We start from the raw sequence: 15,328 nt of genomic DNA on the forward strand, positions 1-15,328 counted from the left end.
AAATACTCAGAATTTGCGACAGCTCCTGGAAGAGGTGCACGGGAAGTGTTACTGCTGCCCTGTTCCCCCACGCCTTCCAACCAAACTGTGCACGAGGCGGTTTTGGATGAGATTGCATCTGGAGAACATTCAAAATGCAAACCCAGAGTCTCAGGGCTTGAATAAGTGTCGTCTAATCGAAGCAGCTCCCTGCATGGTGATGTTTATGGTGGTTTTTATTATTCTTATTCTTATTATAGACTCTAGTAACACTTACTTCACATTGACTGCCAGTATCTGATTCTGTAAGCTCGTTACTTAAGCACCACAGTCACAGAAAGAAAAACTTGCTCAAGAAGTGCGTGGAAGCCACTGCTGTAGACCTGTCCCTGTCAGAAATATAATACTTTTTAAAAAGAAGCCAGTTTACAACAAAAAGGGCTGTTGTGTCTACAGAAACCAAAGGAAATTTTAACTGACCCAAAATGTTGATAACTCAAGCAGTAGATTAAATACGGAACATCAAAAAACACTGGGCTTGTCCAAAGCATGAGCAGTGCTGACAAGACCCGCGTTGTGTGGTTTAGCCATTTCTGTCCTTTTCGTATCTCCCGCTTTGTTTCGTAGTCAGCATCACTGACCAAGGTGTGCTTTTGCTGGAGGCTTTCCAGCACCTTTGTAGTGGTTCCCCAAGCCCCTGTGCAGCGCTGTATGCTGACCAGTGAGCCGTCCCCAAAAACTGTAGATTAACCTCCAACCCAGGGAAGTGGCTCTGATGAACGTGTGCGGCTGCTCTGCATTCTCTAGTCCGTGAGAAGATGAATTTCCCTTTTTTTGCCAGGATTTTTCTGAGGTTTAGTTGCTCAAATGCTTTAAACTCCTGCGTAAGAGAAATGAAGATACTATTTATACATTTCTAGCACTATGCTATTTTTCACACTATTTTTTTTGCCATGAAGACATATAAAAACCAGGACCACATACAGAATTTGGCTACAGTATTTGCTCGGCGCTGACTCACACAGATCACCTTTTAAAGAGCAAGAAGTGCTCTTATTTTCCTGGCAAACCTCTTGTAAGTATTGGTGAGTTTGTCACGTTTTGTGTTTTCTTGGTCTACGGGCCATGGTAGGATAGAATAACAGAGCCAGTCTTTTAACACCATAAATCACGAGAGCAATTTTGAGTGTTTTTTTTTCCTAGAAAGTCTCTAAATGCTTCATTTTGAAGCTGAGAGACCATAGGGGTCATTAATTAGGTACCATTTTTATTGCTTTGCAGTATGGCTTCCATAAAATTAGTATTTTCCAAAGTTCTTAAGCAAGCTTGTTTACTGACCCAAGGAGCTTCAAGGCTTACAGGTTTCTTGCTCACTGGTTTCGTTTGGTTCCTGCTATTCTTATAATATTCTTCTTTTTCCCCATTGATTTTGTCCGTACATTTTCATAACATGAAACTAATGATCCTCTGAGGGTGAAGGGAAAGTGTTCTTGAAATCCACTTGTTTGTAAAATCTTTGTTTTGTTTGGCTAACTTTGGGTTTGGCTGAAGGTACAGATGCAATTCTTCATTCGTCGTCCAGCCACTCTCATCAGGCTCATTCCTGGAAGAGGAGCAGTCCCATATAAAAGTTTCAACCCTTCGCTCCACCTACTTAGGTCTTCTATTTTTTTCCAGATGTGCTTTTTGCACAGTCCTTTACCTTTCTGTTGCCTGAAATGGTGAAAAATCATGTAATGAAGATAATCCTCTTTATTGTGCACTGTTCAGATGTGATAGCTGAAAAAGACGGAAATGGGAGTCCCATGAAAAGGAGCAGATTGCCAGAGTTTTCTTTTGAGGGAAATAAGTCCTACATGGTTTTCTGGGAATTAGATGCCCATGACTTTGGCATTGTGCTTTATCTTTATCTATTGTTTAGAAATCCCCATTTGTGTAAATGTTCTGCCAGCATGGGTTTGTAGCTAGATAAAGAGAACCACCTGTAAAAAGCTGGATGGCTTTTCATTTTTAGCTTATAAAAGTTACCAGCTTTCTTCTTTGCATGGTCCCTGATTTAAGGGGATTTTACAAATATAAGTAGTTGACTTCCTAGTCTGTGTTCACTGTAATGTCACAAGTGCTTTACCTTTAAGTCTGAGTAAATTTGGTGATGTTGCTTGGTCTTACACAAGCTCTGTGTTAGATTCTAAGATGAGAAAAGGTGGGGTTTTGCGTGTTTTTTTTTTTTATTTTATCAAACCTTCACGTACATAAGTGAAGTTGTCATTTGTCCCATTAATGCTGGGGAGATAGTTAAAATACTTGGTCTCTGCAACAGGCTGTATCTTTTTCAGTCTTGTCACTTGCTGGTCTTGCAGATTGTTTTTATTAGAAGAATATATACAAAATTGGTTGGGAACCAGGTATACCTGCTCTATTTTTGATTAATACAGAATTGTTTTTTATTTTCAGTGTTACCCAGCAGGTATCATCCGTAAGTCTGTGGAAGGTATTAGGTGCTTTTTTCATACCAGCAGCACAGGTATCCTCAATCTGGGTGATGTTCCCAGTGTGACAGTAAATACTAGTATGCGAATGCATGTAGATAGATGTATATTATAAACTATTTATGCATACACACCTTAACTATATATCAGCATACACATGTGTGCGTGTATATATCTGCAGATGTTGTTGGGTATTTGAACCAGCAGTTTGTAGTCCATTAGTGTGAGCAGCTTTTGTGTTCAGCAGAATGGCACCTTGTGGCAGTTGTACTAATATCTACGGTTTCAACGCGCTGTTTTCCGATGTTTCACTCAAAGAATATCAGCCCTTTGAACTAGCTGGTCAGCTGAGAATGGAGCTGAGGCCAGAAAGCACGCTGAAGCTACGGGGAGGTCCTGGAGACCCTTGGTACACACCTGACTTTTTGCAGACTGCTCAGAGGAGCATTGATGCTGCTCTTGGAAGAAACATTAGGAGAATGAAGTGTATTAATAACCGCGCTGTCTTTTTCTTGCCATTGTTAACAGTAATCGTCTCTTTTTCCCCCTTTCCTGCTGCCTTTTCCTCCCTCCCTTTCCCATGTACTTTTTGAATCGGTCTGTGTATCTTTTTTTTTTTTCCCTGCCTTTTGTTTTTCTTTTCTTATCCCACACTACTCGTCTCCCTACTTGCTTGCTTGTGTTCCATGTTGCTAGTTTTTATGTTCGCACGCTCATTATCACCCTTTTTTGTACTTCAAATCCCAGCAGCTGTCCAGCCAGGTCCCAGAGCACAGCCCTGTGGTTTATGGGCCTGTGGAGAACACCCATCTCGCTGCCAGCACCCCTGTCACTGCGGCTAGCAACCCGAAGCAAGGTTTGTTGATGGATATTTCCTCCATGCTTATTTTTAGTCATTTTTCTCCTTTCTAGTTGTAGTTGGAATATTTTTGGCATGAAGACAAGCAGGGTAGCAGTCAGCAGCAATAGGAGGGGAGGGACTTCTTTTCCTCCAGTGGAACATTTAACAATGTGTTGCTAAGGGAATTAATTGAAATTTGCCAATGTGAAACTGGTTAAAAATAATTGTATTAGAGCTTATATGTCCTAAACATTGTTTCAGAGCACTGAGAAGTGTGAACCTCCTCTAACCCACACGCCATCCTTCAGAAACAAGTGTGTTGTCAGTAAAATGCTCATAGCCAGGGAGACTTTCTATCATTTGAACGATTTATCAGCCATAGTAATGACATGTAACCAGAACATCGCGTGGCTCATCCAGAGCCATTTGTATTTCCTACAGGACACAGGAGAAATTAATTAGAACAAATGTTATTGTGTAAAGTATCTCGTAAATGGCTTCCTAAATTTTGCTGACTTCAGTGTTAAACAAAAAGAAAAGAACACAGAAAAAAATTCTTGAAGTGATTACATTGCATTCTCTTACCTAAGAATACATATGTGAAGGGAGATATTTAACTGTCTGTTTAAAGACAAGGAAGGTGTCCCAGGAGAGAAGGTTGTGTGTTCCAACTCTCCTCCTACACTAAAATTTCATAGCCATCTAAGAGCCATTAAAAAGCTTCAGTTAATGTGTATGCTGCTGTCATGTTACTGGGCTTGGTGTTGTAACCCAGAGTTGACATTCCTGTGTACATGTACATGCGTATACGTTTCCTGCAATGTGTACATGAAAGCTGAGAAGTGCCATCTTCTATTCACAAGCGTTTCTCATAAGCTTTGAGCCTGCTGAGATATTTCAGAGTGTTTGCTAGAAGGAAACTAAACTTCAGAGAAACGTAGCTTTGAAAAGAGGAAAGAATCTCACACTTCAGATGCCGCAGACCCAAATAACAGTGTGGTCACTGTTTGACATCGAGTGAGGGGAAGCATCCCCGAGGCTGGTCTCTGGATTATAGAATTTAATGACAGTGTTGCTCTCTTATAGCCTTAGCGTAGACTTCAGGGCTTTTCCTCAGTGAAAACCGCTCACATCTCTAGATTGGGGCTGTTCCTGGAAATGAATCACGGGGACACTTGGGAGATGTCCGGTCCCATCTCCCACTTGACTGTCTTCAGCCGTGGCTTTGGCTGGCCAAGTCCCTGTAAGCCTTCAGGGATGGGAACTTCTCTTCTCAAGTTCATTCCCTCTGCTGCTGCAGATCTTCGTGCAAAAAGAAGTTTCTGTCATCTCAGAAAGGTGTAGGTACATGTAACTCCCCAAAAATGACTGCCCTAGCCAAACTCAGCTCGCAGGCGCTCTGACATGTTGCTGCTCAGCTCCAGCACAGCCATGATGCATTTACCCCTTTGAGCAAATTGACACTGAACCATAAAATGCAGCACATTACACCAGCTCCATCACAGGATTTCAGCTCGGGGTATGAGAGCTTGTGTTTCCAGGACAAGCCAGTCCTCTCCCCACCCCCCTTCTCCTTCCATGCACTTTCGTTTAACTTAATCCAACTGTAAGTTAACTGGAAGTAAGTGGTCTTTATTTATTTAGTTACACAGGTCTGGCTATACTGGTTTAAATATAAATCAGGACTTGAACTGGGATTTAACACTGCTGAGCTTTCCTGTGTTTATCTCCATTACATCCCGGAAAGATTCAAACATTTGTTCCAGTCCAAAAATTGCTAAAGAGCACGTTTATGTAAGCATTGCAGAGAAGGAACGAGCACTAAAATAACACCATCAGAATTCGGGTGGGGGAGCGCGGTGTGAAGCAGGGGGGTCACGGGCAGCGTGTTAGAGGTGAAGGTAGTTTAGATGCCATGGCAATTACTGATTTAAACGGAGCTGGTGGCCTGCGGGACATATCAACAAATACATGCTGAGGTAATAGAGTCGCTTTTTCATTCATTCACTTTGTACCCAACGTTGGATTCTTTTGTTCCAGAATCAGTAACAGTCACAGATAGAGTCGCATAGCAAAGAAATTGGGCGTTTATTAAAACCAGTATTAGTGCTTCCCATGGGCCCCCTTCACTGTGTTCACCCCGTGGATCAGACCTCCCTTGTGCCCTTCACCTTGGGTACTTGTTTGCATCAGTTGAAACTTGGTATAAAGTTGCCATTCTAATTTTGTGATATTCAGTGATCGTTTGGCAGTTATTTATAACTGTGTGCAGCCCTTGGCCGATTCACTGGCTTTGAGATCAGGAGCAGAGCACGTGTGCCGTGCAGCCAGCCCCAGCCTCTGCTATTTCCTCTGCCAGTATCTGCAGTCCCTGTTATTTTTGTGTTTAAGCCATTAGCACGGCTGCTGCATTTGGGATTGTGCTGCCTTTAAAATCCTTGGGTTTTCTTTAGAAAGATGAGCAGCCCGCAGCCTGCATTTGTGGCTTTCAAAAGCAATTCCTGGCTTCTTGGCCTCCCAAGTTCATAGCAGTTTGGAGGAATGCAGGAGAGGCACACCTTTGTGGCTCTGGAGTCCTGGAAGCATTGTTTGGGGGCAAGCAGTTGTCATTCCTGCAGGTGCTGGTGTGGGTGCCTCGACAGGGCTGCAGCATGCAAGGATATAGCTGGAGAAATTAGGTCAAGCTGATGGCAGAGCACAGAGGAGCCTGGCTTCAGGCCTTGGCTGGTGCCAAAGTTGTAATGGGGTATAATCCTGCATGACATCAGAGCCACCCGCTTCTGCTCAGCTTGGGGAGATAGCATAGGTTCAGTGTGATGTTTGAAGGATTACACGGTGAGTCTAACATGCACCCCAAAACTGCCCGCAAAGCCAGCATCAGTGCTGCCTTGCAAGTGTTTGCATCAGGACAAAAGATGGAAAAATGGCAGCAAGACCAACAATTATTTTCAGATAAGCACCATGAAGTAGGACTGAGTTCCTGAATCCAGCAAAACCTTCTCGTCCACCAATCTCAGCAGCCTTTGCCACTGTGACCACCCAGCAGCCCAGCTCCCTCTCTTGCTTTGATGTCTCTGCATGGAGGAGATTGCAAGCATCTGTCCTGCTGAGTTTTGTTGTTTTTTTTTAAAGTATTTCTAAAATCTTTTCCTCTTGTGTTCCTCCTGCTTTTCTGCAATTGGGATCGAACAGGACCTGCAGAGCTACAGGGACAGAGTAATTTTGCAAGATTCGTATTTATCTGAAGATTAAAAACAAACAAACGAAAAACATTGGTGCAAACTTTTCTCCTGAACTGCCTAGTGTTTCCAGCATGTACTTGCTAAATATCACGTGAGGAACGATCTTGGCATATTTAGGAAAAGTAAGGGATCTGATTCAATTTTGATGAATTGCATTGATTTTTGTTTTGTCTTCCCAACTGTATGTTGCTTCATGTGACCGTTTCTGCAATAGCTGGCAGGGATGAATATTCCTTGGCCAGAACATGGAGATTTGTTCTCTGTGATGGTAGTTCAAGTTAAGATTTACTTTTCATTAGCCAAATTTGCTCATCATTCTTCTGATTTCTTCCCTCAAATTGCTTCTGTCTTGGAATTTTGCACACAGCCTGTATCTGGTAGCTAAAGTACTCCCCAGATCAGGTGTTTTCTGAAGAAGGTGTGCTTAAACCACTGTTTCTTAAATGCAGTTATATATTTTTGCTGTGTTTTTATCCCTTGGAATGTTTTTCTAGACACTTCAAATGAGTTTTTTTTTTCTTTTTGTGAGCAATCTCATTTGACTCAAGGGAGAGAATATCCAGGCAGTTGTTTATAGCGAGCTGTAAATGTCAAGAATGCTCCATGAGTTTTCTGCAAAGGATGCTCCAGAAATTGGAGGTGACGCATTTTCTTCTCTAAACCAGATCTAAGGTCCTTTTTCTTACATGGAGCCTTCAGAATCAAAATCAGCTGTTGGGATATGTCCTCCCATCTTTTTCTTTTTTCATGTCATCCTCATCCAAAGCCATCTCCCTGCATGCCTCATTACGTTGATAAACTACCACTTTGGCCGTGGTCCTGTCTGCTTCCAGCTGCCGTCAGCCCCAGCAGAGTTTCGAAGTTCTTCATGGCACCAGCTGTTCCTGAAGACAGGGCCTGGTGCTCCAAGCAGTTTTGGATGGGTTCTCCTCCAAAAGCCCTCTCTCTTCCTTCGGAGGCTCTGCTGAAAAGCCCCAAATGGGAAGCCCGCAGAGCTGGAAGAGACCAACCAAAGCTGTGCCTGTTCAGTTCTACCTGAATTTGGATGTTTTGGGCTTTCTCCTGACCTTTGATTTCCTAACCTGAGGCTTTGTGCCTCCAGATTTCCCAGAATTGCTTTTTGATGTCCTGGCATTGTCCCAAAGAAGTTCCCTATCGTTTCAGTGCTCAGAAAGCCCTGGGGCACAGCTTCCCCCATGGGGGCAGGTAAAGCTGAGCTTCTCCTAACCAGGGTTGGAAACAGGAGCACTGGGTCCCTGCCACCTTTGACTGATAGCTGTCTGGTCTGGCTGGCTGAGTTGTAGCACTGGGACACTTTCCTGGGCAGATCTTACAAGCTTTAAGAAAGATTTTACAGTCTGCATCTTGTAGTCAAATTTAGAGGTAGCAGAGCAACTTTTAAGGTCCTGGCTTGTGCTTCCTTCAAAAGGAGTGGGGCTGCATATTTTAAATGAAGTTGTGGCAGACTTTTGGGAGCTGCATGATGTGCATGGCAGGGACTGTATCACAACGTCTACTGCTAATTACAGGGACTTCCCTGTGCACGGTATTTTCCCATCCTTAGGGTTTGGTTTGATACAGGTGCATTTTTCACTGTGCTTTTCCAACCCTGCTTGACATCTCTAGAGCACAAACATCGAAAGGTAACTAACACTGCTGTTCTTTGGTGGCGGCTCTGCTTAAACCCTGTTTTGTTTCTGCTCTCTTTGGAAAAGATAACTTTTCCCTGCTGAAATTCAGAACACAGAAAGGGGGGTTGTGCCCTTTAGTCTGGTATGCTGAAGGGGGATGGAGTTTAGAAATAACAAGTAAAAAATAAACTAACTGTATCTCGTGTGTTAGTATTGATGTGCCACGTGGCATCCATCAGTCGTGGGGCAATTTCCCCATTTAGAAGGGAGAGCACTGCTGCAGAGAGAACTTGCAGGCTGCTGGATGCTCTCGCCAGAGCCTCTGTTTGCCTGTGTTTGGGAGCATGAGTTTGCCCAGGTCTCGGTGTTATGTATGGCCCTATGCTCCTTTGAGGCAGAATCCAACTGATTTTTGTCTTCTGTAATTTCTGTCAAGAGAAATTGCATTTTCAGCAGCAGAGTGTCTGCAAAAAATCCATGCTTTGCATTGTGCTTCCATGCCTTTTCTGTGAAGGACTGCCATTTACTGCAAAGCCTACATGCAGAAAAATACCAGTAGCCACTGCATCTCCAGATTTCCAAGCTGCAGGTTGCCTGGGCTCTTCCTTTAGATGCAGAGATGGGCTTCAGGTGCCTCTGGTTTCTTCCTGGAACATCCTTGAAAGCAGTCAGAAGGCAGGCAAGGGGATCCAAGGGAAGGAGGTTAGATACCATGAAGGAAAGTGGAATTGACCTGTTTGTAACACTGGCTTTTTTTTTTTTTTTCTTTCCCAGAAGAGAAGCCAAAACCAGATCCAGTATTAAAACCGTCTTCTCCAGTCCTCAGACCAGAACCTACTGTGGAGAAAAAAGATCAAGCTGGCCAGACAACCGAGGCTGCCCCAGTGGAAACCCCACCAGAGCTTCCTCTTGCTCCATCGCCAACCCCAGCCGCTCCCGTCGCAGTGGTTCCTGCAGCTGCTGTCATCACCGTATCTAGTAAACCCGCATTCACAGCTGACTCAGAGGAGAGATGTGAACTCGCTTCCCCAAAAGAGGAGGCCATGCCTATATCTAATGCCACACCCTGCACGGACACAGCAGACCCTTCGCCAGCAGAAGAGGCTGATGCTGAGGTGTGCAAGGAGCCTAGTAGTGTAGCATCTAGTGATATTCCAGTGACTGCTAGTACTAATCTAATTAATGAATTGAATGGAGTTAGTGAAAAAGTAACTGCTACAGAGAGCGTAGTAGATGTAGCCCAGCAGGAAGTTGCGCCATTGACTGCTGAGTTGGAGACACCAGAAGCACCTCCAGCAGAAGTGGAAAGTGTGCCATCTTCCAGTGCTCCTCACACCGCTCCCTCTCCTCCTCCAACCCCTCCTCCAACCCCTCCTCCTCCTTCTCCTCCTATTTCTGTTGCTGCTGCTGTTACCACTACAACTCCTTCTCCACCTCCTCTTCCATCTCCTAGTGCCCTCCCTGTTGTTCAGGGAGATTTAGAAGGAGAGGAGAGCACAAGAACTACTCTTAATGAAGAGGTAAAAGATACTGAAACGAAGGAAGAGACAGAAGCAGATGGGCAACTGGAGGAGAGTACAGAGGCTCAGAGTTTAAACTCTAGCAAGAGTCCTGTCCCAGGTAAGTGTTTGGCACCATGGTTGTGTGCAGTAAACTTACAGATGAAGGAAAGGGGTCTTTGGGGTTATTTTTCTATCAGTGGATTCTGTTTGTATCTGCCCCCAAATTCTGATTCTGCCACATGACCGTTGTTCTGATGTAAAATGCTAATCTTTGTTTGTAGAGGGGAAAAAAAAAAAAAAAGAAAAGAAAAAAAAGAAAAAAAAGATAATCAAGATAATCAAGAGGTAGCCACCTTCGCACGTGCATCCTAGGGTTGACTGGGTTCATGTAAGCTTCATTTTGCTTTCATGGGGTCATAGAACAACATTCCCAAGCACTGTTAGCAGGACAATTAAAAAGATACCACTAGTGTTCGCTCCAAGATCAGCCAGTTGGTTCGATGACCTATTGCTTCACATTTATCAGCCTGCTCCTAAACCAGCTTTAACACTCAGCCCTTGAACTCCTTTGGTTGAACCTTCTGAACCAGCAGGTTCTGGAAACCTGTGGGGTTGGTTTTATCCAACTATAAAAATGTGTCACGGTGTTACCAGAAGTAGGTAAATGAAACAGCCCACAACGCTTCAGTCATTTGAAAGAGCTTTTAAGTGTCTCACACCTACAGCTGCTCACCCTTAATTAATGGTGCATCTGTTTTTCTTCCACGAAAGTAACACGTAAGCAAAAATCTCTTCTTCTCCTAGCTAGGCTCAGCTGTTCGCCTCATTTCACGGTGCCTGAACTTCTCAGAAAAACAAGGTACTCAGGTTTGGGAGGCGTAAGGACTTGTTATGAGTTACTAAAAAATGAAGTTTCTGTAGTTGCCTTTTAAAACCTAGGCTACTTCTCTCAATGTCATTATCTGGCTTTGCTTTCAGTGTCCTGGCATGTCACTGTGTTAGTGGGTTAACTCAGACAACCTGTTTTTATTTGCTGCATTTCCTATAGAAAAGTGCTTTTTCTCAGGACTTCCTGGAAATGAAACTGTGGAAAAGAGGTTAAATCAATCAATTACTTGTATTTAGCTGCTTGAGAGAGTATAATGATGGCTATTGTGCATGCCAGCAGCGTTAAGCCATTTAAATGTATCGCATCTTTCACACCCTGTTCTGCAGTCCTTTCAGAGCCCTGAAGCTGAGGTTGTTTATTTAAATATCATTTGAATTTAAAACTGATGCAGTTTGGACAAGAAAGGCAGGAGAAACAGTAGCCTTTTGTTCAAAAAATGACATTTAAAATGCATTCCTGTAATTTCGTTCTTTTGAATGCTTACAACCTCACAGTTTTAGGGAGGGATTCGGTTCTCGGAGCAGGTGCGACTCCTGTGTGGACTTGGTGAGGCCGGGGCACGGCTGTGCCTTGTGCTGGGTGAGCTCGGGGTGGCTCTGCTCCTTGAGGTCTTCCTCCCGCAGTGGCTGCTTCGGGAAGCATTTCCCCCAGATGCAGCTCCTTGCCTTCGGAAGTTCAGTCTGCATGTGTTTGTTTGTACGTTTATTCTTTCATAAGCACATGGTGGAAGCATAATGGCATCGATAGCTTCTATTACTGTGCTCTTTTATGGGCTAAATTAAATGAAAAGCAGAGGCTAGCCTGGCTCCATGTTTGTGTGTAATGCTGCGCAGGATCAATACGCTGGATCTTGCTGATCCAGTCTCTTAAATAGAATCCAATACCTACCTAGAAAAGATCAGAAAGATCCCTTCGCTATACCAAGCATAGGTTGGTGTGTGTTGTTTTTTATTTTTCTGTTAATCTCTTTTCTCTTTTTATTTTACTCACGTCATTTTGCTCCTCTAGCACTTACTGTTCTTCAATCTGAAATACTTCATAACCCAAATTAATTTCCTTACAAAGCAGAGAAATGGGCCTTTTTGTGTAAAAAAGGTTTTACACAGCCAGGTTCCAGCTTGCAAGGTTATTGCTTGCTTTATAGTGTCCTGTGGTTTAAATTAAAAAAAAAAAAAAAGGCAGCGTTTGGGGTTTTTAATTATGTAGAAGATTAATTTTAATGCTCTAATATCATTAGACCAGACAGCATGCATTAGCCAATACATTGGCTTTTGCAATACGGAAACAAACATTTCTCAAGTCACATGAAATATCACTCCAGACTGATTACCAGTAGAAGTTCCGTACTTGAAGGAAAGCAAAATACTCTCCACGTCAGGATTTTGTACTTTGCCCATCCTGTAATGAAGCATAACTGTATTGCGTTTCCCTGCCAACCTTTTCTGGGCAATAATTTTACAATTCTTTCTTGGAGAGAGGAAGAGAGATTTAAATAACATAACCTGAAGGTGACTGCTAATGCAGGAATCCTTTTAGGCAGCATGAGGAATTACACGTCTCTGCCAGTACACTGGAAAATACAGATGCTGAGCTTTAGAAGCAAGGAGGAAGGGCTGTGTTTTTTTTTCCCTTGGACTAAAGACTAAGAGGCTTTTTTTATGCTCTATGGAGATAAGATAGAAATTGGAATAAGGGAAACTTCTCAAGCACGTGCTGGTAAGCATGAGCTCTGTGACTTTTAGCAATATTTCTTTGGGGCTTTCAGCACCGTGTGGGTTTTCAGAAGTGTGTACTTATTACAGAGCAGTTTGTTAGCTACAAATCATACTGCTTTATTCCCTTTAATGGTAGCTGATCTGATTTGACTGGGACGCTGCTCAGACCAGAGACCTCTAAGAATAATCCAATTGCTGCAGGAAGCGAAGGAGGCAGCACTTGTTATTGAGTGAGTATTGAACCCGTCCTGCACGGCGCAGAGGGCTCCAGGCTGCAGGAAGCACTGGCTGCTGCAGGAGGCACTAAATCAATGACCTGGCTACGGACAGTTATTAAGATACTCCTGGCATTCTGCAAAAACAAGCGTCTTAGCTGCTCTGCCCCAACAGATCTCTGCTTTTCATGCTTATAATCTGGCCTGCCGAAAAACTTGGGGGTTCCTGAACGCGAAATTAATCCACCTCCCCTCTGAAGAGTCTGGGCAGCACTGTTGAGACTTGGAAACGTATCTTGTGTTTTGTGATGGAGGTGGCAGCATTTCAGGGGTGGATGGAATTATTTGCTTGTTCAGGCACTTTACAGAAAATGCCGTTTTGCTCTCTAACCATTAGAAAAAACAATACTTTGATTTTTCTCTGTCAAGTTCTGTATATAGATACAAGCAAATATGTTCAGACCACAGAAGCATCTCTAATATCCAGAAGTTCTTTTTTACTGTCCAAGAAAACAAATTTTGTAGCGTTTGTAGCAAGAGATGAGTTGAACAAAGCCAACCCTTTTGTGATCTGAGGAAACTGTGCTCGCTCTTTTGCACTGGCCTTAGATTTCCCCTGCATTTCCAAGGTCAAAGGATCTCTGCAGGGGCACTGGTGGTGTGTTCATTGTACTTTGCTGAAACTAGAGTGTGCCTGGCTCTCTTTGCTATTTCACACAAAATATCCTGTCTGCTCTTAATGTCTGAAGTTGTATTAGGCTCCATCATGACAACAGCAATTTTAGGGATATCGATACCTGACGCTGGCTGGTTCATCTGTAGAACTGCTCGTTACATCTCTAGATCCATTCCATGATGAAATCAGCAGATTCACTGAGCTGAGCCTTGAATTGTGGTGGTGCTTGCATGACTGACAAATTCTGTAAGCCCTCTGAGCTGGTCCTGGCTCTCGGTCGTTTCACATGTTGTTGGGGCTCTGGGAACTTTCTCACTGTTTCAAGCTGTTTGCAGTGTAGTAATAATCTGGGGGTGGTGGTGAGGGTAAGTCTGCAAGGCAGAGTAGCTCAGGGCTTGATTTTTCAATAAATAAATAAATAAATAAGATGTTGTTGTTGACCTGTTGGCATAGTTGGTCCTGCTTAACCCCTATAAAATGGGGTTGAGTGTAAGGGCGTCAGAACATCAAACCGCTGGGCACTGCGGTTCTTTGTCCTGCATGCACGGTGTGACACCGGGCATCGCTTCTCGCTGCTGTTGCTTTGCCCAATGTTTGGACCAACGTCCACTCATCTCCATTGCCAGAAAAAAAGTCAACAGATATTATCAAGAGAGGAACACAGTTTTCAGCCTGAGATCCTTACCAAAAACGTTGTTCCAGCTGTAAGTCATCAATGGCATACGGTTGCTTTTGTTACTAAATTTTTCTCAAGTAGCTTTGCTGGCTGCAGTGAGAGACCAGCGCTTCTGAGGGGGCAAAACAGGAAAAAAATTGTTGGTCGAGTGGAATTTATTAAAAAATAAAGAAATAAAAAGGAAAAGGCACTACCAGAGCCGTGGAGCCTTTGATGTAATCTTTCTATCAAGACTATCATGAGAAGCAAAGAGGAAAATAAGAGATTGATGTCTGTCCCAGGCAGAACTCCTAGGAACATAGGAAGCTAAAAGAACTTAATATGCATCGAAATTCAAAGGACTTTCTTTTGCAGAGCTAATTTATGAGAAGGATTTCAGTATAAAATAGCCCAACTGGCTGCAAGCCCCTGTGCTTCTCAGTTGTGGAGTCTGTAACAAGCAATGTGGGGCGGTAATTGGAAATATCTTGGAGAAATATCTCCAGCACCCAAAACTGGAGGACTGGAAATATAAATCAGGTTTCGCCTTTTCCTTGATTTTATGCCATATCCCACTGGAATATATTTTCTTCTTTCCCATGAGCTGTAAGGAGATGGTGAGTCTCTGCTTTGTTTTTAATGGCACATTTGGCTGTAGAGAAAAAGAATAATAATCATAATAAAAAAAGACTGGTATTCATTTATGCTTAGCAGCTGGCACCCACACCAGAGGGGCCTGGTGAGGAGCCTGCCCCGTCTCGGCTGGGGGCCGGGGGCTGAGCCCCCAGCCACAGGCACTGCCCAGCACCAGGGCAGGCAGCCAGGAATGTGCGAGCGCTGCTGGGTCCAGGGGTTTTGAGACGGGTAGCGGTAGCAATGCCCAGGACAGCCTGGAAAGGGGGATTTTGTTACTCTTGGTGATGCTGTGGCAATGGAAGGTTTCATTCGGTTGAGTTTTGGTCCCGCGCATCAGTGCCAGTGCTGCTGTTGAGATGGACTTGTGCTCGTTTTATAACTCAGATTATAACATCAAAGGTGAATATTGAAATATATATCTGTATATTAAAAGAGCAGAAGGAATGAAGTAGGCAATACTTAGCATGCATATCAAAATGAGACAATCTCATAATTTAGACCATTTTTTTTCACTCCTGCCATCTCTGATCTTGTAACCAGCAGCAAGCCAAGTGCAGCTGAAGAGCAGCAGGATGCTGGGGCTGCCGGTGGTGCTGCTCTGGGAGGAGGCTACCCACTAACACCGCACAGCTGCCCGAGAACAAACTCGGGAAATGTGTGAGTGCTGCCAAACAGGGACCTGTGTCTGAGAAGGAATTCAGTTCTCCGAGAGAGACCAGAAATGCTTCCTGGGCAGCAGAGCTGGGCACGTGCATTTGGTGTTTCTGTGGCTCGTGGAAGTGCCCTGCGGTTTGATGCCAGGCTCGGTTTTCAGGGAGCGCAGATCGTGCCCTTGTCCTGCTGAGGCTTTGGGTTTGG

At 43.8% G+C, this 15,328-nt stretch overlaps 1 protein-coding gene across 17 annotated transcripts in view; it reads left to right on the forward strand.

Moving 5' to 3' along the window:
* The window catches only part of EIF4G3 (eukaryotic translation initiation factor 4 gamma 3), a 152,422-nt gene that overhangs the window by 95,127 nt on the left and 41,967 nt on the right, over positions 1 to 15,328 (forward strand). For 14 of the 17 annotated variants that reach the window (XR_011089472.1, XM_068658534.1, XM_068658536.1 and 11 more), the window contains 2 exons: positions 3,216 to 3,324; positions 8,957 to 9,802. Coding sequence is in view for 16 of the 17 variants with exons in the window: in XM_068658534.1 (XP_068514635.1) it covers positions 3,216 to 3,324; positions 8,957 to 9,802 (955 nt within the window). In the remaining variant the exon portion in view is untranslated. The remainder of the gene's footprint in view (positions 1 to 3,215; positions 3,325 to 8,956; positions 9,803 to 15,328) is intronic. The other 3 variants (XM_068658535.1, XM_068658544.1, XM_068658533.1) reach the window with 1 other exon arrangement.

The sequence above is a fragment of the Anas acuta genome, chromosome 22 (assembly GCF_963932015.1).
Source record: "Anas acuta chromosome 22, bAnaAcu1.1, whole genome shotgun sequence".
NCBI lineage: Eukaryota > Metazoa > Chordata > Aves > Anseriformes > Anatidae > Anas > Anas acuta.